The sequence below is a fragment of the Pseudoliparis swirei genome, chromosome 23, assembly GCF_029220125.1.
Source record: "Pseudoliparis swirei isolate HS2019 ecotype Mariana Trench chromosome 23, NWPU_hadal_v1, whole genome shotgun sequence".
NCBI classification, from domain to species: domain Eukaryota; kingdom Metazoa; phylum Chordata; class Actinopteri; order Perciformes; family Liparidae; genus Pseudoliparis; species Pseudoliparis swirei.
Window position 1 is genome coordinate 24,189,884 of NC_079410.1, and position 21,475 is coordinate 24,211,358.

Here is a 21,475-nt window from a genome sequence, read left to right on the forward strand (position 1 = left end):
GCGCCTCTATTATCGTGCCAGCGCCTCTACTATCGTGCCAGCGCCTCTATCGTGCCAGCGCCTCTACTATCGTGCCAGCGCCTCTATCGTGCCAGCGCCTCTATTATCGTGCCAGCGCCTCTACCATCGTGCCAGCGCCTCTATTATCGTGCCAGCGCCTCTACCATCGTGCCAGCACCTCTATTATCATGCCAGCGCCTCTATCGTGCCAGCGCCTCTATTATCGTGCCAGCGCCTCTATCGTGCCAGCGCCTCTACTATCGTGCCAGCGCCTCTATTATCGTGCCAGCGCCTCTATCGTGCCAGCGCCTCTACTATCGTGCCAGCGCCTCTACCATCGTGCCAGCGCCTCTACCATCGTGCCAGCGCCTCTACCATCGTGCCAGCGCCTCTACCATCGTGCCAGCGCCTCTACCATCGTGCCAGCGCCTCTACCATCGTGCCAGCGCCTCTACTATCGTGCCAGCGCCTACCATCGTGCCAGCGCCTCTACCATCGTGCCAGCGCCTCTACCATCGTGCCAGCGCCTCTACCATCGTGCCAGCGCCTCTACTATCGTGCCAGCGCCTCTACCATCGTGCCAGCGCCTCTACCATCGTGCCAGCGCCTCTATTATCGTGCCAGCGCCTCTATTATCGTGCCAGCGCCTCTACCATCGTGCCAGCGCCTCTACCATCGTGCCAGCGCCTCTACCATCGTGCCAGCGCCTCTACCATCGTGCCAGCGCCTCTACTATCGTGCCAGTGCCTCTACCATCGTGCCAGTGCCTCTACCATCGTGCCTCTACCATCGTGCCAGCGCCTCTACTATCGTGCCAGCGCCTCTACCATCGTGCCAGCGCCTCTATCGTGCCAGCGCCTCTACTATCGTGCCAGTGCCTCTACTATCGTGCCAGTGCCTCTATTATCGTGCCAGTGCCTCTATTATCGTGCCAGCGCCTCTATTATCGTGCCAGCGCCTCTACTATCGTGCCAGCGCCTCTACCATCGTGCCAGCGCCTCTACCATCGTGCCAGCGCCTCTACTATCGTGCCAGCGCCTCTATTATCGTGCCAGCGCCTCTACCATCGTGCCAGCGCCTCTACTATCGTGCCAGCGCCTCTACTATCGTGCCAGCGCCTCTACCATCGTGCCAGCGCCTCTACTATCGTGCCAGCGCCTCTACTATCGTGCCAGCGCCTCTATTATCGTGCCAGCGCCTCTACCATCGTGCCAGCGCCTCTATTATCGTGCCAGCGCCTCTACTATCGTGCCATCGCCTCTACCATCGTGCCAGCGCCTCTACCATCGTGCCAGTGCCTCTACCATCTTTGGGTCCCAGCGTTGCCTCCCGGAACCTCCGCTGGTGGTCCTGCGGAGTCAGTCCCAGCCGATCAATGACGGCTTTAACATTGCTTAATTATTATTAATATGTGAGCAAATGGTCTTTCTTGAATGGCATCAGTAGACCTGTTTAAAAAAAGTCCCTATTATGCAAATATATGGTATACTATTTCAATGCCAGTTGCTGCCCGTCCATGGCCGCCAGTTGGTTCGCCCCAGGCCCGCCGACACCGGGCAGCACGCCGGCGGCCCCTTGGAACCTCACGCCTCCGGGGCCCCCCTGAGGCAGCCCCCCCCTGCTCCTCCCCCCGGGCCGCCCTGACCCCCTTGATACCTGGCTGCTCTCTGTCTGGTGAAGGCGGCCATGAGGGTCGGGTTGGACCGGAGGATGTTGAAGACCTGCTGCTGCTGGAGGGGCGAGCTCGGGGAGCGCAGCGTCCTCAGGAGGTCTCGCAGCGCCGCCTGGGGGAGATTTCCTGACACGGCCGCTATCGAGTTCGGGGTCCTCCTAATAAGTCTTAATGAAACATGTATCCGCGTCCCCCCGACTCACCTCGCAGACGGTACAGCAGCTCCACCAGCATGCACATGGAGCTCCACATGCACCTCCGCAGGGAGCTGAACTCCAGGTGCTTGTCCTGGGCCAGCGTCAGGAAGGCGTCGCGGCCGTCCATGAGGTCGCACGCCATCAGGGGATCCGGGTCTGAGATGGGGGGCAACGCGTTCGCCATGGGCGCCGCGATCAGCCGGATCACGAAGAACGGGACAGGAAACGGAGGCGTGAGCGGGGACGGGTGAAATGTGCTCTTCTAAAACCAAATTCCAAGTCAATAATGTAGCTTTTTCTTCTTCTTCCAGTCTACGTGTTCCTCTCCTCCTGTAAATTCCTTAAAAGTGATAAGATGCAAACATTTAAATTAGGGCTGCAACAACGAATCGATAAAATCGATACAAATCGATTATTAAAATAGTTGGCAACGAATTTCATTATTGATTCGTTGTGTCTCGCGATTATTACGGTGCTCAATAAGTCACGGAGCGTAAACAAAGTTGAGTTGAGCGCAGAGCGGCGCAGGAGAAACCAGAGCGGAGCGAGAGACGGAACGCTGCGTTGTGAGAGCCAATCAGCGCTGAGCTGCTCCGCTGTTGATGAATCTAATTGGCTGCTGCTGCTCTCGTGGCGCTGGATGCGGAAGTCCTTCACGTAGTCGGAGACATTCACGGAGCTGAGTGCGCCTCCGGGTGACGGTATGAACCCAGACACCAGGGCGCTACATGTCACGACATGTGTGGCATTTCCACAAGAGGATAACGTAGAGAACATGGTTAATTATTCCGTGGCGGATGGCTGAAAATATTTTTCCATGGAGAAAGGCAACGGAGATAAGCCACGCCCACTCACCGTATTAGGCGTTTAACCCATAAATAGCCAACTCAGGAGAGTAAACCGCTGTCAGTCTGTTTGTGACAGGGTTCATCCACATGCTGACCAGTGAACAGGGTTCATACTGCTGACCAGTGGATCTCCCGGACCTTTCCAGGAATTTAAACCAAATTTCCATGATTAAACATTTAATGAAAACTGTGTATACATGAACAAGTGAGAGGATGTAGTATTTAAACTAACAATGTGAATTCCAAAGCATACCGTATATATACCGTGTAAATTAACATTTGAATAAAACAAATTTGCATTACTTTACCAAACATTTTGGGATTTTATTTTTTTCAATTACTTTTCTAGGCCTGCTCATAGCCATTTAAAAATTCCATGACTTTTCCAGGTTTTCCATGACCGTACGGACCCTGTTTTGAATAACGGGTTGAAAATTACAGTGTTTTTGTTTTTTTATCCGATTAATCGAAAAAATAATCAACAGATTAATCGATTATCAAAATAATCGTTAGTTGCAGCCCTAATTTAAATAAGTATAAGTCATACCTCTTTGTGTTTTTCCATAGTGGCATAGAGTTCCTGCGAAAGGTCATTGGACACATTGGGCATCCCCGGCTTCTTCTTATTGGCTCGGCTCAGGCTGGTCTTCTTGTTGTTCTTCTTCTTTGCATTTTTATCGTCGCCTTTTGTGTCCTGCACAGGAAACAAGGGGCCTATCAGTATCTCCTGAATCCAGCCCTCTTCCCACACCGTGCTGTTTGTTAGTTTTTTCTTCGTCCCCGTAGTGGCGGACCGAAGTGATGCACGGGCACAAGAGTTGCGGATCCTCCAGGAGTTCCGTGTCCCGAAACCACCCATTCCGAGGAGTCTACAGGACCTCATTCTAGCCAAATGGCGTTATCGTTCCCAGCCTCTGGATCCACTCCCTCTCGGCTCTCAGTCTCTGGAAACCGGACCATCCCATCCGGGACTCCAGGCCCGAGATCTCCAGGTTTTCCCTCCCGTGTTCCCAAAAGTGGGTATATAGGGCCTGGGATCTCCGGTTTATTGCATATAAATGTTGGTTGAGGCGGAGGTGGAGTGTATTCTTTGTCTGTCCAATATATATATTTTTACAAGCCGCACAGCGAATAGCGTACACCAGATTCGCCGACTCTAAGTGAAAGAGTTGGCGAATCGGGGCTCCGAGACTCGCGTGCGGGTTGAAAGGAACTTGGCAATTCGGAAGTGAGGGTTCCTGGTCGCAGGCCTTCCACTCTGGAGTGAGGCATGGACCAAAAGGTCCTTTAGGTTTGTATTCCTCCGGAATGCTATGATTGTTTTAAAATTTTGTAATGGCTCGATGGCCTGAACAAATTTAGGAAGGAACCAAAGAAAGGGGTAGGAAACCCAAGCTGTGGAAACAAACAATTGTTGCCACAACAAGGAATACCCCAACCAAAAGTAACAAACACTTTTTAATTTTGGGTATGTTCCCACTCCTGGTTGAACAACTCTTGGCACTGGCTGGTTAGGATTATTTGTTAGTTTTTTCTTCGTCCCCGTAGTGGCGGACTGAAGTGATGCACGGGCACAAGAGTTGCGGATTCTCCAGGAGTTCCGTGTCCCGAAACCACCCATTCCGAGGAGTCAACAGGACCTCATTCAAGCCAAATGGCGTTTTCGTGCCGGACAACAGTTTGAACCATCACAGTGGGGACTGGGGCTCGAACTCTCGAGCATGCGCACTACGGGAGAGGGGTACTGTAGTACCCAACGTTGTGGCTCAGCTCAAAGGCCTCGAGGCGGCCACGGTGTTCATCCAGAACGCCCATGTAGCTGGCAAGTAAGTGATATTCGGAGACACCGTCGAATACAGCAGTGCAGATGCATTAACAGGTTATTTATTTAAAGGCGTATCGGACACCAAAGCCCTGCAGTTTGTAACAGACTCTGGAAAGTTAGAATTTAAAACTATTTAAACCGTTGGTGTGGCGACTAAGGACGGGTATAGTCACGATGTATCCATACTAGCACCGTTATCTATACTCTTATCATTTAAAAAAAAAAAAAATGTGAGGGAAAAAGAATTAACATTGCTTAATTATTATTAATATGTGAGCAAATGGTCTTTCTTGAATGGCATCAGTAGACCTGTTTAAAAAAAGTCCCTATTATGCAAATATATGGTATACTATTTCAATACCAGTTGCTGCCCGTCCATGGCCGCCAGTTGGTTCGCCCCAGGCCCGCCGACACCGGGCAGCACGCCGGCGGCCCCTTGGAACCTCACGCCTCCGGGGCCCCCCTGAGGCAGCCCCCCCCTGCTCCTCCCCCCGGGCCGCCCTGACCCCCTTGATACCTGGCTGCTCTCTGTCTGGTGAAGGCGGCCATGAGGGTCGGGTTGGACCGGAGGATGTTGAAGACCTGCTGCTGCTGGAGGGGCGAGCTCGGGGAGCGCAGCGTCCTCAGGAGGTCTCGCAGCGCCGCCTGGGGGAGATAGACCCACACAACTGCCCCTCTTAGGCACACACACACACACACACACACACACACTTACTGTAAATATTGTGTTGTTTTTTATTTGTAAATAGTGTGTACTTGTTGCCCTTGCACATTCCTGCTGAGCATTGCCACTTTCATTTCACTGCACACCCTGTGTGTGTATGTGACAAATAAAACATCTTGAATCTTGAATCTTGAATCTTGAATTTCCTGACACGGCCGCTATCGAGTTCGGGGTCCTCCTAATAAGTCTTAATGAAACATGTATCCGCGTCCCCCCGACTCACCTCGCAGACGGTACAGCAGCTCCACCAGCATGCACATGGAGCTCCACATGCACCTCCGCAGGGAGCTGAACTCCAGGTGCTTGTCCTGGGCCAGCGTCAGGAAGGCGTCGCGGCCGTCCATGAGGTCACACGCCATCAGGGGATCCGGGTCTGAGATGGGGGGCAACGCGTTCGCCATGGGCGCCGCGATCAGCCGGATCACGAAGAACGGGACAGGAAACGGAGGCGTGAGCGGGGACGGGTGAAATGTGCTCTTCTAAAACCAAATTCCAAGTCAATAATGTAGCTTTTTCTTCTTCCAGTCTACGTGTTCCTCTCCTCCTGTAAATTCCTTAAAAGTGATAAGATGCAAACATTTAAATTAGGGCTGCAACAACGAATCGGTACAAATCGATTATTAAAATAGTTGGCAACGAATTTCATTATCGATTCGTTGTGTCTCGCGATTATTACGGTGCTCAATAAGTCACGGAGCGTAAACAAAGTTGAGTTGAGCGCAGAGCGGCGCAGGAGAAACCAGAGCGGAGCGAGAGACGGAACGCTGCGTTGTGAGAGCCAATCAGCGCTGAGCTGCTCCGCTGTTGATGAATCTAATTGGCTGCTGCTGCTCTCGTGGCGCTGGATGCGGAAGTCCTTCACGTAGTCGGAGACATTCACGGAGCTGAGTGCGCCTCCGGGTGACGGTATGAACCCAGACACCAGGGCGCTACATGTCACGACATGTGTGGCATTTCCACAAGAGGATAACGTAGAGAACATGGTTATTTATTCCGTGGCGGATGGCTGAAAATATTTTTCCATGGAGAAAGGCAACGGAGATAAGCCACGCCCACTCACCGTATTAGGCGTTTAACCCATAAATAGCCAACTCAGGAGAGTAAACCGCTGTCAGTCTGTTTGTGACAGGGTTCATCCACATGCTGACCAGTGAACAGGGTTCATACTGCTGACCAGTGGATCTCCCGGACCTTTCCAGGAATTTAAACCAAATTTCCATGATTAAACATTTAATGAAAACTGTGTATACATGAACAAGTGAGAGGATGTAGTATTTAAACTAACAATGTGAATTCCAAAGCATACCGTATATATACCGTGTAAATTAACATTTGAATAAAACAAATTTGCATTACTTTACCAAACATTTTGGGATTTTATTTTTTTCAATTACTTTTCTAGGCCTGCTCATAGCCATTTAAAAATTCCATGACTTTTCCAGGTTTTCCATGACCGTACGGACCCTGTTTTGAATAACGGGTTGAAAATTAGTGTTTTTGTTTTTTTATCCGATTAATCGAAAAAATAATCAACAGATTAATCGATTATCAAAATAATCGTTAGTTGCAGCCCTAATTTAAATAAGTATAAGTCATACCTCTTTGTGTTTTTCCATAGTGGCATAGAGTTCCTGCGAAGGTCATTGGACACATTGGGCATCCCGGCTTCTTCTTATTGGCTCGGCTCAGGCTGGTCTTCTTGTTGTTCTTCTTCTTTGCATTTTTATCGTCGCCTTTTGTGTCCTGCACAGGAAACAAGGGGCCTATCAGTATCTCCTGAATCCAGCCCTCTTCCCACACCGTGCTGTTTGTTAGTTTTTTCTTCGTCCCCGTAGTGGCGGACCCGTGGTGCGGCCGGGCACAAGAGTTGCGGATCCTCCAGGAGTTCCGTGTCCCGAAACCACCCATTCCGAGGAGTCTACAGGACCTCATTCAAGCCAAATGGCGTTATCGTTCCCAGCCTCTGGATCCACTCCCTCTCGGCTCTCAGTCTCTGGAACCCGGACCATCCCATCCGGGACTCCAGGCCCGAGATCTCCAGGTTTTCCCTCCCGTGTTCCCAAAAGTGGGTATATAGGGCCTGGGATCTCCGGTTTATTGCATATAAATGTTGGTTGAGGCGGAGGTGGAGTGTATTCTTTGTCTGTCCAATATATATATTTTTACAAGCCGCTTTGGCAAGGACACCAGATTCGCCGACTCTAAGTGAAAGAGTTGGCGAATGGGCCCGAGACTCCGAACTTGGGTTGAAAAGGAACTTGGGAAGTGAGGGTTCCTGGTCGCAGGCCTTCCACTCTGGAGTGAGGCATGGACCAAAAGGTCCTTTAGGTTTGTATTCCTCCGGAATGCTATGATTGTCTTAAAATTTTGTAATGGCTCGATGGCCTGAACAAATTTAGGAAGGAACCAAAGAAAGGGGTAGGAAACCCAAGCTGTGGAAACAAACAATTGTTGCCACAACAAGGAATACCCCAACCAAAAGTAACAAACACTTTTTAATTTTGGGTATGTTCCCACTCCTGGTTGAACAACTCTTGGCACTGGCTGGTTAGGATTATTTGTTAGTTTTTTCTTCGTCCCCGTAGTGGCGGACCGAAGTGATGCACGGGCACAAGAGTTGCGGATTCTCCAGGAGTTCCGTGTCCCGAAACCACCCATTCCGAGGAGTCAACAATTCAATTCAATTCAGTTTATTTGTATAGCCCAATTTCACAAATTACAAATTTGTCTCGGAGTGCTTTACAATCTGTACACATAGACATCCCTGCCCCAAAACCTCACATCGGACCAGGAAAAACTCCCAAATAACCCTTCAGGGGAAAAAGGAAGAAACCTGGAGAGAGCAACAGTGGAGGATCAGTCTCCAGGATGGACAGATGCAATAGATGTAATGTGTACAGAAGGACAGATTTAGAGTTAAATACATTCAATGAATATGACAGAGTGTATGAATAGTTCATAGTAGGAATATTCCACGATCCATCAGGCAGATGGCGGTGGGGAGGAGGAGGGCGGAGTCTCAACAGGACAGTGGCGTAGTCATGAGCAGGATTTCCACGACCCAGACGATCCATCAGGCAGATAGGATCTATGCCGTCTCATAGGGTCCGATGACCCCATGAGACGTAAAGTCAAAAGGACTTCCGGGAGAAAGCAGAGTTAGTAACGTGTGATTGAGAGATGAAAATTCATCCTTAAGGAGAGAAAAAAGAGGAGATAGGTACTCAGTGCATCCTAAAACGTCCCCCGGCAGCTATAAGCCTATAGCAGCATATCAAGGGGCTGGACCAGGGCAAACCTGATTCAGCCCTAACTATAAGCTCTGTCAAAGAGGAAGGTCTTAAGTCTACTCTTAAACGAGGTGACTGTGTCTGCCTCCCGGACTGAAATTGGAAGCTGGTTCCATAAAAGAGGAGCTTGATAACTAAACAGGACCTCATTCAAGCCAAATGGCGTTTTCGTGCCGGACAACAGTTTGAACCATCACAGTGGGGACTGGGGCTCGAACTCTCGAGCATGCGCACTACGGGAGAGGGGTACTGTAGTACCCAACGTTGTGGCTCAGCTCAAAGGCCTCGAGGCGGCCACGGTGTTCATCCAGAACGCCCATGTAGCTGGCAAGTAAGTGATATTCGGAGACACCGTCGAATACAGCAGTGCAGATGCATTAACAGGTTATTTATTTAAAGGCGTATCGGACACCAAAGCCCTGCAGTTTGTAACAGACTCTGGAAAGTTAGAATTTAAAACTATTTAAACCGTTGGTGTGGCGACTAAGGACGGGTATAGTCACGATGTATCCATACTAGCACCGTTATCTATACTCTTATCATTTAAAAAAAAAAAAAATGTGAGGGAAAAAGAATTAACATTGCTTAATTATTATTAATATGTGAGCAAATGGTCTTTCTTGAATGGCATCAGTAGACCTGTTTAAAAAAAGTCCCTATTATGCAAATATATGGTATACTATTTCAATGCCAGTTGCTGCCCGTCCATGGCCGCCAGTTGGTTCGCCCCAGGCCCGCCGACACCGGGCAGCACGCCGGCGGCCCCTTGGAACCTCACGCCTCCGGGGCCCCCCTGAGGCAGCCCCCCCCTGCTCCTCCCCCCGGGCCGCCCTGACCCCCTTGATACCTGGCTGCTCTCTGTCTGGTGAAGGCGGCCATGAGGGTCGGGTTGGACCGGAGGATGTTGAAGACCTGCTGCTGCTGGAGGGGCGAGCTCGGGGAGCGCAGCGTCCTCAGGAGGTCTCGCAGCGCCGCCTGGGGGAGATTTCCTGACACGGCCGCTATCGAGTTCGGGGTCCTCCTAATAAGTCTTAATGAAACATGTATCCGCGTCCCCCCGACTCACCTCGCAGACGGTACAGCAGCTCCACCAGCATGCACATGGAGCTCCACATGCACCTCCGCAGGGAGCTGAACTCCAGGTGCTTGTCCTGGGCCAGCGTCAGGAAGGCGTCGCGGCCGTCCATGAGGTCACACGCCATCAGGGGATCCGGGTCTGAGATGGGGGGTAACGCGTTCGCCATGGGCGCCGCGATCAGCCGGATCACGAAGAACGGGACAGGAAACGGAGGCGTGAGCGGGGACGGGTGAAATGTAGTAACAAGTAACTGCCCAACTTCGTCTGGGGTAACCCTGAAAAAAAAGTATTTCCTCAAGTTTAGTTGGTTGCTAAAAAAACAGCGGGGAGGAAAAAAAGCAACCCGTTTAATCCAGATGTGTTGACAGGTTGACGTGTTGCGTCGAGTCGGTACCGTGTCGTATGACGTATGCACAAGAGAACGTTCTCTACGCAGGTTCAGTGTGTACAGACGGCGTGAAGATGTCTCTGTTGAGAGCACATTGCACACTTGAGCTCCAACTACAAAAAAGCCTACAGAGACTTCAAGTGGCTCATAATGATGTCGTGAGAATATTCATGAAGAGGCCGAGGTGGAGTAGCGCCAGTGAGATGTTTGTGGCTGCAGGAGTCAACACTTCACAAGCCGTTTTAAGAAATCTTATGTATAAATTTATCTGCCGGGTTGATAACTCCGAAAAATTAAATCATCATAAAGTTAAGTTCTACTACCAGACATTATGGTACAGCCGTCTTTTTACAAAGCGTTCGTAGTTCTATGTATTCAACTTGTGATTGTGTATGTATTCTATTCTATTTGAATGTTTCGTACTCTCTGGAACCTGAGTATGAAATAAAAGATTGAGTGATGGTGACTTTGGGTGTGACGGCATGTGATGAGGTTGAGTGAGGGATTAACACAAGTTCAGGGCATCATCTGCATGAAGAGAGATATCCCAGAATGAGAAGAAACATCTGGATGAGCTGGATGCCTCTTACGTTTGGCAGAGTACTTGTTCTCCTTCCGGGTCTTGTTTGTCTTCTTCAAGCAGCCGTCGCATACAAAACTACAGGGAGGAGAAAAAGGTGACGTCATTGTTTTGCAAACGCCATCAGCACTTCCACGTGAAGCTTGAGGAAGTTGCTGCTCACCCCGACGGCCAGATGGTTTTATGATGAAGGACGCAGATCTGATGCATGCGGCGGCCGCAGTCAGTACATTCAACGAGCCTGAGAGGAGGAACATTACATTATTACGTCCGTGGAAAAATATTTGATTTCATCTTTTTCAACGAATGGCAGAAAAGTTGAAACTTACAATTCAGGGTCCAGTGAGTCATTCTTCTTCTTCTCAAATTGTTCCTTGTTTATCGATCTGAAATCAATGATTGTGACAGGTGTCAAGCCGTCACTGGTAGGTTCCCCCTTTAAGCCACATGGAATGAGCAGCCAGTGATATTTTGTAATGTCCTTTATTGTCTCCGACCACAGCCAGTGTCTCTCCCTGATCAATGTGAAGTGCGGATATGTCTGCGCTGCGTCAGGGCGCACCAGCTGACCATCAATTCGTATCACTTGGTCAAAGGCTGAGCGTAGAGTATCGTCCCGAGACTGCTCGAGTGGAAAATCTTCCATGGAGTGAAACTCGGGAGCCGGAGGAGTCTCCATCGGAGGCTCCGCCGGTTCCCCCTCCCTGTCTGCAGTGTCGGACAACCTCGCGTCACCGCTGAGCACGGCGCACACACCGCATGACCCTGTCTGCCGTGAACGCACCCCCGCAGCCTTCCCCATTAACTTATCAAAGCCCGGCCAATCGGTTCCCAAGATTAAGGGGTGCGTAAGGCGGGAGCTAACCGCAACCTTCACGTTATGCTTTTTCCCCCTGTGTCTAATTTCCGCTGACACTATGGGATACTCGTGAATGTCCCTATGCACACACCTTATCTTCACCCACAATGCCCCTGGTCGAACCAGGCTCTGGTGGATCATAGACTGTGTACAGCCGGAATCCACCATTGCCTGATGTATACCCCCCTGGATTCTTACCGGTACGCGGTATGTCGCTCCCGGACCTGGGGAGGGTGTTGGAGAGCCGGCAACCCGGATCACCTGGCCCACCTCCATCAGCGGACACTCCCACCAGACGTGTCCGGGCCGCCCACACCTCCAACACTCCTGCCCTGGCGTTTGAGGGACTACCTGTGGGTTGGGAAGGGTGCCGGTGTTTGCTGGGGCCTGTATGGGTCGCGTCGGCCTGGCCGGAGCCAGTGAGCTGTCGCTGGCCACCTGCCCGCCGGGGTGCACCGCCAGGTGATCCTCCGCCCGTGCAATGGCGGCCTCCAGCGACGTGGGGCCGTGACAGCGGACCCACTCTGCTGTTCCGGTCGGCAGCCCTCCACGAACTGCTCCTGACGACCTTCTCCACCGCCGCCTGCGCCCCTCCGGAGTTCCCGGGCTGTAGCCATCTGGTGGCGGCGTCCTTCAGCTGGTGTGCGTAGGCAAACGGCCGGTCTTTGGGTCCCAGCGTTGCCTCCCGGAACCTCCGCTGGTGGTCCTGCGGAGTCAGTCCCAGCCGATCAATGACGGCTTTAACATTGCTTAATTATTATTAATATGTGAGCAAATGGTCTTTCTTGAATGGCATCAGTAGACCTGTTTAAAAAAAGTCCCTATTATGCAAATATATGGTATACTATTTCAATGCCAGTTGCTGCCCGTCCATGGCCGCCAGTTGGTTCGCCCCAGGCCCGCCGGGGGGCACCACGCGGCCCCTTGAACCTCACGCCTCCGGGGGCCCCTGAGGCAACAGCCCCTGCTCCTCCCCGGCCGCCTGACCCCCTTGATACCTGGCTGCTCTCTGTCTGGTGAAGGCGGCCATGAGGGTCGGGTTGGACCGGAGGATGTTGAAGACCTGCTGCTGCTGCTCGGGGAGCGCAGCGTCCTCAGGAGGTCTCGCAGCGCCGCCTGGGGGAGATTTCCTGACACGGCCGCTATCGAGTTCGGGGTCCCCGTCGCCCCGCCCACTCCACCCACCGTCTGAAACTGATGCATGTGGTGTTGAGGCATGGTACCACCTTGTTGCTGCTGCTGCTGGCCCGGTGTTCCCATCCCAACTCCTTGCTGCGGGAGAGTTGCAGATCCTCCAGGAGTTCCGTGTCCCGAAACCACCCATTTCGAGGAGTCTACAGGACCTCATTCAAGCCAAATGGCGTTATCGGCTCGAGTTGGGCGGAGTCATCGAGGAGGCGGGGGCTCCGACGGCCGAGTTGGGACCTCCGCTCCCCACGCTCTGAGGACCCATGGGCCCCACCGAGGAGACGCCGCTGGGCCCACCGGCAGAACCCGGCTGGGCTAGAGGACTCGCCACTGGAAGAGAGGGAGGAGTGCCCATCTGCGTCTGAGGGATGAAAGAGATGCGCAAGAGGGCCAATTAAAAAAATCATGTTTGATATGAGAAGTTGTTTAACTGAGTCCTCAAATGTAGAATGTTAGGCATCTTTCACTTGCAGGTACTGTTCACCCTGTTTTTAAATAAAAACTATATTTCTAAATAAATTTCCTGAGCCAACCATTGTTAGGAGGTACACTCTCAAACACTCTGCTACAGAGGGGTTCAGCACGAAGATAGCCGTACCTGTGCCATGCCCGCCTGCGCTCCAGGTTGGGCCATCCCAAGCTGAGGGGTCCCGACTCCTGGCCCCGAGCCGGGAAACTGTCCCTGGGACAGAAAGTGGTTCAGCATCTGGTTGATGTTCGGCTTCCCCATCCTGGGAGCGACCATTGCCATCTAGAGGTATCAAAGGGGAACAGAGTTAACAAAAATATGCCTACACACCAAAATCGAAAGTGTTGGATGTTCAGTGTTAGGGTTGAGTGTTAAAATATAGAGTTATTTCAACTCAGGTTTAGTGTTAATAAACTCCAAGAGAGTTATTGTTCAAAATGAGTTGGTGTTAATACAGGGAGTCAAATGGCATAATCTGCAAACAACTCTACAGTGTTGATTTTACACTACAGCTAGTGTTACCCATCCCCCAGAAGGCTGCATGTTTGAAAGAGGCGGGAGATTGTTTGACGCAGCCAGACAAACACTCAAGACTCTTTTCTGTGGACTGGACATGTTCAGAGTACATCATTCCAACTGTGACTAGGATGATACGTGTGAAAGTATGTCTCCGCATATGTCTCTTCATTAAATGTTCTACCCTAGTGTGTATTTCTACAGGTAACATTAACGTTGGAAAAGGTATATCCTTGATGGTTAGCTAACATTAGCTAGCTATCCAGCTCAGCATGTTTAGCGAACCGAATAGCATAAAAAAGAATGTTTAGCGAGCCAAAGACTGTGATGTTAGCCAAGTAGGATGAATAGTGATATTTTTTCTCATTAAGAAATTAGAATAATCAACACACGTTGCAATCACGTTATATTATGAACCGTAATTGTAATTTTTTAAAAGAATTCTGTAATGGTAGAGCACAGACATTTATTTTGAAGGCAGGTTAACAATTATCCTATGTTGTCCACTATTTTCTTTTCTTTTCGTTTATTTCTGCCATTTCGCCCACATGTGTTTATTAAATTATTTAAACAAGTCTATTGGGCTTCATATTAAGGTTAGACACTTAACCCTCCTGTCGCCTTCGGGTCAATTTGACCCGATTCAATGTTTAACCCTCCTGTTACCTTTATATTTACTGATATATTTTACCCTTGGTGTCAATATGACCCCAGCTATTAAAATCTCCAGAAAATTATTAGAATTAATATTGTTTTCCAAGTTTAAGTGTGAGGTACTTTATGTTTGTTTGTTGACTCCCGAAAGAACACCGACATTAAACATTGAATCGGGTCAAATTGACCCAAAGGCGACAGGAGGGTTAAATATTGAATCGGGTCAAAATGACCCGAAGGCAACACAAGGGTTAAATAAAGAGAAATGTGTGGGGGTTGTCGTGAAATGTCGAGAGCATTTTATTTTGACTGCATTTATCTCACTGTTCCGTTAGCTTTACTTCCTCTTAGTGTCGGGACTTTTTGGGGTAAGCCACGTTTCCACTCTGCTCTTTGCACTTTCAAGGTTTTGGTTCAAATTTAAACTGAAGTTATTTGAAATACATGGAAAGTCAATGTATTATCATGTGGACATTATCTACTTGCAATTTAAGTTATTTTGTATGTCCGTGTGTCGATGCCTGTGGGTAGGGCTGCCATGTGGCTAATGTTCTAAGCTAGCCTGTACAGTCAAGAACTTGTGCTAGCATTTGTGTGTGTCGATATAATGCGTGACCGGAAAAATGCAAATGTCAGAAGGAGTAAAGTAATTAAAACATGCTTTGGACAAACATGTCTGCACAATGGAGACGTGAAGAGATGTGCAAGCTTGCTGTTCTGGCCGACACATAGTTAGCTAAACAGAAGGTCAGACTCAGGCTCTTTTAAGCCCCTTTCATACTCCAAAAATGTCCTGACCTGGAGAATGCGCGACCCGCTTTCGTCGGGTTAAGCGGTTTATGGACCCGCTTAAGGAAAACTTCCTCCAGTCGAATTAAAGATTATCCGTGGCTCTATGATTCGGCGTGGTTTGCCCAAGTCTGGGGTCCGAATTTCGATCACTTTGGGCGGGTTGAAAATCTAAAAAATGTCCTCCATAACGGGCGGGTAACCTGGCGGTTTCGCGGCCGACCTCGGGACACGTTCGTCGGGTAAAGCGCTTAACAGAGCCGCTATTGAAAACTGGGAGAGTGGCAGCGCCTTGACTTCTGCGACTGCATGGAGCGCCCGGCTCTCCCATCGTTCACTTAAGTGACTTAAAATTGTTAGTCACACAAGTATGATGCACATTAATTTGATTTAGTTGTACACTGTCGACGCCAGGTGGCATAGAAAAGGCAAGGGGAAAAGAAAACATGAGTTTTAGACTTTTCATGAATGTTTGTTTTTTTCTTTGTAGGACAACATGCTGGTCAAGGTGAGATTTGGTTCAAGTCAGAAGTATGTTAAGGTGGCAGAAACCGAAGCAGGCTATGAAGACTACAATACATTTATTGAGAGGTTGGTATTACTTGTTTATTACACAGCTGTATCTGTTTGGAGTAAACTAATTATTTGCTTGAATGTCAGTTCATGTTATAGTGCAGACATGGGCAAACTACGGCCCGCGGGCCACATCCGGCCCGTTAGGCTTTTTAATCCGGCCCGCCGAACTTGTCCAAATCGCGACTTTGTTTACTTCCGGTGTGCGTTGGCGCGGAAAGAACTCGTCACACGAAACCCTTCACCGTGATTTGTCAATCCGTTTGTCTGTCAACATTTTGCGAAAAAAACAACCAATGAACACTCAGTAAATCACAAAGGACCTCCCACCACACAGGTGACGCTCATTTAGAAACAGCCGCAGTGATTTTGGCGAGCAGCGCGGAGCCTGGAGGGGCTGCAGAGCCACGAGGAGGAACACGCAGCCAGAAGAGGTCCACTTGGACCGGGTAAGGGTCTTTACTACATGTTAGTGTCACGGTGTCCGTCCCGGTGTCCGTAACTTGTGCGCGGTGCTGACTAGTCTTGTATTTTACAGAGAGGCTCCACCTGCAGCTCCACCTGCAGCTCCACCTGCCCGGCCAACAGAGAGGTCTCGTGACACGATGACATGATGTTATTATAGTGAAGCCATATTGTAAATAGTCTGTCAATAGTTGTGTTCTGTTTTTTATTTCTCAACATGTATATTATGTAGATTTTTTTTTTTTTATGTACAATACATATTTATTTTTTAAAAAATGTAATGTTCATTTTTTATTTGCACACACCCCATGAAACTTTATCTGCAATATGAAGTCATTTCTCAGTCCCATCTTTATCATTTCGGTGAATGTGTGACAGACCACATCATTTTTTACAAAAAAAACGGTAATACAAAATTTGGTTTTCCTCATTTATTTAATTCAATTCAATTCAGTTTATTTGTGGAGGCCAATTTCACAAATTACTAATTTGTCTCGGAGTGTTTTACAATCTGTACATATAGAGATCCCTGACCTTTGACCTCACATCGGATCAGGAACAACTCTCAAATAACCCTTCAGGGGGAAAAAGGGAAGAACCCTTCAGGAGAGAACAGAGGAGGATCCCTCTCCAGGATGGACAGGTGCAATTACATGTATCTAGCATTGTATTCAGATATTTCACTGCTTTTGTGAACCTATGACCTTTGGTAAACCAATTTCAAACACCAAAACAGTTCGTCCACATGAGTAAAGGTGTGTTTTCAGAAGAGATATGAATAATTTTTAAAAATCGAACTTCAATTGTCAGCTTTAGGGTCATATTTTCTCGAGTAAAGCGCTGTCTGTTTGTGACGGGTTCATACACATGCTGACCAGATGACGCCGCACATCGCCCTCACTTTAAAGACCCATTTCTAGTTTCTGCTGCAGGCAGGATATTTAATACAGTCTATCTCTCAGGACAATCCGTCCATTATTTTGCGGGGTTTAAAACAATTAGAAATTATTGAGCTTGAGTATTTTGTTGGGTAATACTTTGTTTTGAATGTTGAAAGTGATTCCATTGATCTCTTTCCAGTAAATGTTGATTACTTTAATAATAATAATCATTTATTTTATATAGCGCTTCTCTAGACACTCGAAGTCGCTTTACAGTTCAGAGTCCAGTAGTCACACACACAGTCACGGTGGTGGTGGAGCTACATCAGTAGCCACAGTTGCCCTGGGGCAGACTGACAGCCAATCAGCGCCTACGGCCCCTCCCCCACCACCAACATTCATTCACATCCATACGACCGGGGTGAGGCTGCGGTGCATGTCTTTATGATGGTGGGGGAAACCGGAGGACCCGGAGTAAACCCACGCAGACACGAGGAGAACACGAGGAGAACATGCAAACTCCACACAGAAAGGACCTGGAACGACCGGGATTCGAACCCAGGGCCTTCTTGCTGTGAGGCGACAGTGCTAACCACTGAGCCACCGTGCTGCCACTTTAACTTTGCACCTTAAATTGAAATGTATAAAAAACAGACGCAATCTCCAGGTTTAATAAATTACATTGCGTGTCCAACAGCTCCTGGCCCGGCCCCTCTGTCACATTTTAGAACCGATTGTGGCCCGCGAGTCAAAAAGTTTGCCCACCCATGTTATAGTGTCTTTTTATATTAATTTAAGTAATGTTTGGTTGCCTCGCCTATCAATTGTTTTTTTATTATGTTGACCAATTGTTATGTCTTGTGAGCAAGTCAAAATGGACAATTGGTGTATGATGGGGAATTTATATCACATATTCTGCACACTGCTCAGACATTATAATAATAAAAGTGTCAATAGAAGTTTACAAAGGACCATTTTTCTAAATCTGATATTCTCTCAGTAATAGGAAAGTTAGGTCTTCCTCTACAGACAGACTTGCACTTGACGGATCAATCAGGGACAGAGGTGGATGCAGATGTGGTTGAGGAACTTTTACAAGCAGGGGACCTTACCGTCAATGTGTCCACAGAAAAGTCTGGAGGTAAGATTTAGCTTTGTTAGGGAAAAATGAGGATCATGAACTGTAATGTACTGTGAGCTGTTTTTCTGACTAGTATTGTAGAGTTGTGACGGTATAACCAATTTTGTGTGTGTATTTCTTTGAACTGTCTTGCAGTTGTGCTTCAACCAGAGCTAGCAGAAATTTCCTTTGAGTCGAATGTGTCAGACACCGTATCCTCTGTGCCTTCTGATTCATCTGATGCAACAATAACTCTTGAGAACGATGGTGGGAGGAAAAGGACCCACGACGATCGGGAATCAGCTGAAGCGGTATATCGCACATTACATTTGTTCATAAAACTGAAACCCAAAGACATTGTCCAAACGAGCAGTGCTCTTGTTGCCGTAAAGGTTAACATAATAACTTATTGTCTGATTCTTTTTATTTTTAGATGGTGAGAGATGTTCTTCAGTCCAAGCCAGGGGGAGAAAAGGTGTTGCATGAATATGACAAAACAAAGACATTGACGGATGGTACCCGGCGACATATGATAAACCTACTGGTGGCTGACATGATTGAAGTTCATGGGTAAGCATTTTATGTTCACTGGTGCCCACCTTAAATCTATGTTTTCTTCATAGCATAAGATGCAGTTGTTACAGAACCCTGTCACATTATTAAATGATATATATATATATATAAAATATAATCTCATTTCTGGAGCAAAAATATTAAAGCAATTAAGTTATACAAATAAATTAGCCAATGGGAAAACCGGGCGAATGTATGATCAGTGCAAAAGAAGCCACGGGAATTGTAAACAAAAAGACTAATAGTTATCATGATAACACAAATCATTTGTTTGCATTAATATAGTTTACTTTAGAGATGTCTGTCTTTTTTGCTTTTTTCTTGATAATAATACTTATTTTAGTTTAACATTTTACAATTTTAAAGTTTGAAAAATAATATGTTTTTCTACTTTTTAAAGGAGGATCCCACCAACCTATGTGCGAACAAAATACGCTCTTGGCACTACCACTCTATTTCCTTACCTGGGGGATCCTTAATCAACAAATGGATATGTAAGTTTGTAAATGAATGGCTTATACTACAATGTATGCAGGGAGGTTATTCTGAATTTGCCTTGTTTGGCTGTGACCCATCAGTTATGTTTAGTTTTGTTCTTCTCGAATTTTATAGGAGCACTTCTATGATGCTGACAGTGGATCTGGTTATTTGGCCTGAAGGATAAAGACAGTCCAGCGCAACATTGCAGTTCTATCTCGGAGATGCTCAACCACCTGTACCTATCAGGCTGGACCAAAGAGCAAGATACATTTTTGTTGTCTGGGCATCACTCCTCAGATGCGTCTGGTAAGCATCGCTCATTATCTTTTTAAAACATTAATTTACTTGCCTGATTCAGAAATCTTGTCTGAGCATAATGTGGATATATTTATTTTCACATGTAAGTCTTTGTTAAATCTTCTACTTTCTTCTGGTTTCCCCCTAGGCTGGGACAGTGACCTGTCAAGCATCCTACTGCTGGTTCACCTACTTCCCCCTACTGCAAAAGGACCCAAGAAGAGTCCTAAAATTAGCTTGCATCAAGCAATCAAAATTGTTGTGAGATATTTGAGGGTATGCAATGTTTTTATATGCTTATTTATTTAGTTGTATTCGCAATGCCTCTTTTTGTGAAGAGGCACATATGTTTTTAGTAATGTAGTGGGCCATTAAAATTGTTCCTCATGCTTCTGTTTTTTCCAGATTGGCGCCAGTGTTGAGACCTTCCTTGAGAGTTTGGAACCAGGACAACCCATCCTCCTGTGTGTCGGTGAAGAGAAGAACAACATCCAAAGATTCTATGTCATCGTTGACCACAAGGCCATCCCTTGCAAGGCTCAGACGTCCCTGGCAGCTTTCGATGAACTCTTTAAGGCCCACTTCATCTTCAGTCTTCACTACCACGAATCCCTTAACAGCTTCTACACATTCATCCAAACAACTGTGTTCAACTTTGATGTGGGAAGTACCAAGGAAAGTCCTCGTGTGAAGGAGCTCAGAGCAAGACTGCTGAACACAAGTATCTGAGGTGACGCACATCCTTGGATGCAAATATGTTGATTTGTTTTATCTGCAAGTTACACCACAGAAGTTCTATGTTGCTTTGTAAGCATTTGAGATTTTACCATGGTTTATATCTAGGAAAGACATTACGTTTGAAATGTGGACAGCCGGAATGTTCTATATTATTTTGCACTTATTCAGGGTTCAAGAAACAACTTATTCGTTTGCACCGGGACACTGTTTCAACAAATGCTGTCACTGTCACTTCAGTGCTTATTGTATCAAGGAGAGGGATGATTCTTTTAATGTTGTTTCTATTGATGAGTTGATTTATTATAGACCCTATAATAAACAGTTATCTAATGAGATGGATGAAAAAATATACATTGTGCCATGTTGTGTGACCCGTGCTATTGTTTTGTGTGACCTGTACTATTGAGGCTGCCATTTAAGAAATGTTATTGTAATGCAAATGCTATGTTTGTGGTGGGCTTGAAAATACAATTTTATTTGAACAAACTTTTGTATTGATTTTCTTCTTTGTAATTAAATACTAGGAGTATACTGAATTCCAAAGTAAAATTGTACCATATATAGCATTGAGGATTATAACTCCCGACAGTGTTAAAATATATATATAAATCAACTCTACAAGAGTAAAATACAGAGTTTAATTTTAAATCCCCTATAGTGTTACTTAGCTCAGCAACTCTAGTCGGTGTTAAAACAATATACAGATAGTGTTAAATTCTGACACTGCACACTAGTGTTGTGTAAATTCAACACTGGCCTGTTGACTGGTGTTAACCCTTGTGTTGCCTTCGGGTCATTTTGACCCGAATTAATATTACACCCTCCCCCCGCCTTCGGATTAATTTGACCCCATTCAATGTTTAATGTCGGTGTTCTTTCGGTAGTCAACAAACAAACATAAAGTGCCTCACACTTAAACTTGGAAAACAATATTAATTCTAATAATTTTCTGGAGGTTTTAATTGCTGGCGTCAAATTGAACCCAAAGGGTAAAATATGTTAGTAAATATAAAGGTAACAGGAGGGCGAAACATTTAATCGGGTCAAAATGACCCAAAGGCGGGGGGAGGGTGAAACATTGAATCGGGTCAAAATGACCCATAGGCGGGGGGAGGGTGAAACATTGAATCGGGTCAAAATGACCCATAGGCGGGGGGAGGGTGTAATATTGATTCGGGTCAAAATGACCCGAAGGCAACACAAGGGTTAAATGTCAACTATTGAGAGAGTTGCTTCAACTCTATCACAGTGTTGATCTTTTAACACTTTTA

At 47.3% G+C, this 21,475-nt stretch overlaps 1 protein-coding gene and 2 long non-coding RNA genes across 4 annotated transcripts; 1 reads left to right on the plus strand and 2 right to left on the minus strand.

The window, feature by feature from the left end:
• Positions 1-5,413: 5,413 nt before the first annotated feature.
• Positions 5,414-9,758, minus strand: LOC130189280 (histone acetyltransferase p300-like). Its single transcript, XM_056408060.1, is given in 6 exon segments — positions 5,414-5,698; positions 6,863-6,905; positions 6,908-6,925; positions 6,928-7,009; positions 9,623-9,707; positions 9,754-9,758. Coding segments are annotated over 6 exon segments (477 nt in total). The 3' UTR covers positions 5,414-5,454.
• Positions 9,759-10,748: 990 nt separating this feature from the next.
• On the minus strand, positions 10,749-11,994 carry LOC130189286 (uncharacterized). The gene is made up of 3 exons (XR_008830741.1): positions 11,660-11,994; positions 10,932-10,988; positions 10,749-10,843 (listed from the first exon to the last, which is right to left on the minus strand). It is a non-coding gene; the product is annotated as an uncharacterized LOC130189286 (long non-coding RNA).
• Positions 11,995-14,668: 2,674 nt separating this feature from the next.
• On the plus strand, positions 14,669-20,684 carry LOC130188744 (uncharacterized). 2 transcript variants are annotated; one of them, XR_008830640.1, is made up of 8 exons: positions 14,669-15,668; positions 17,997-18,137; positions 18,273-18,427; positions 18,550-18,686; positions 19,090-19,183; positions 19,302-19,475; positions 19,615-19,742; positions 19,872-20,684. It is a non-coding gene; the product is annotated as an uncharacterized LOC130188744 (long non-coding RNA). The 2 variants fall into 2 exon arrangements; XR_008830641.1 differs by lacking the exon at positions 17,997-18,137.
• Positions 20,685-21,475: the final 791 nt, after the last annotated feature.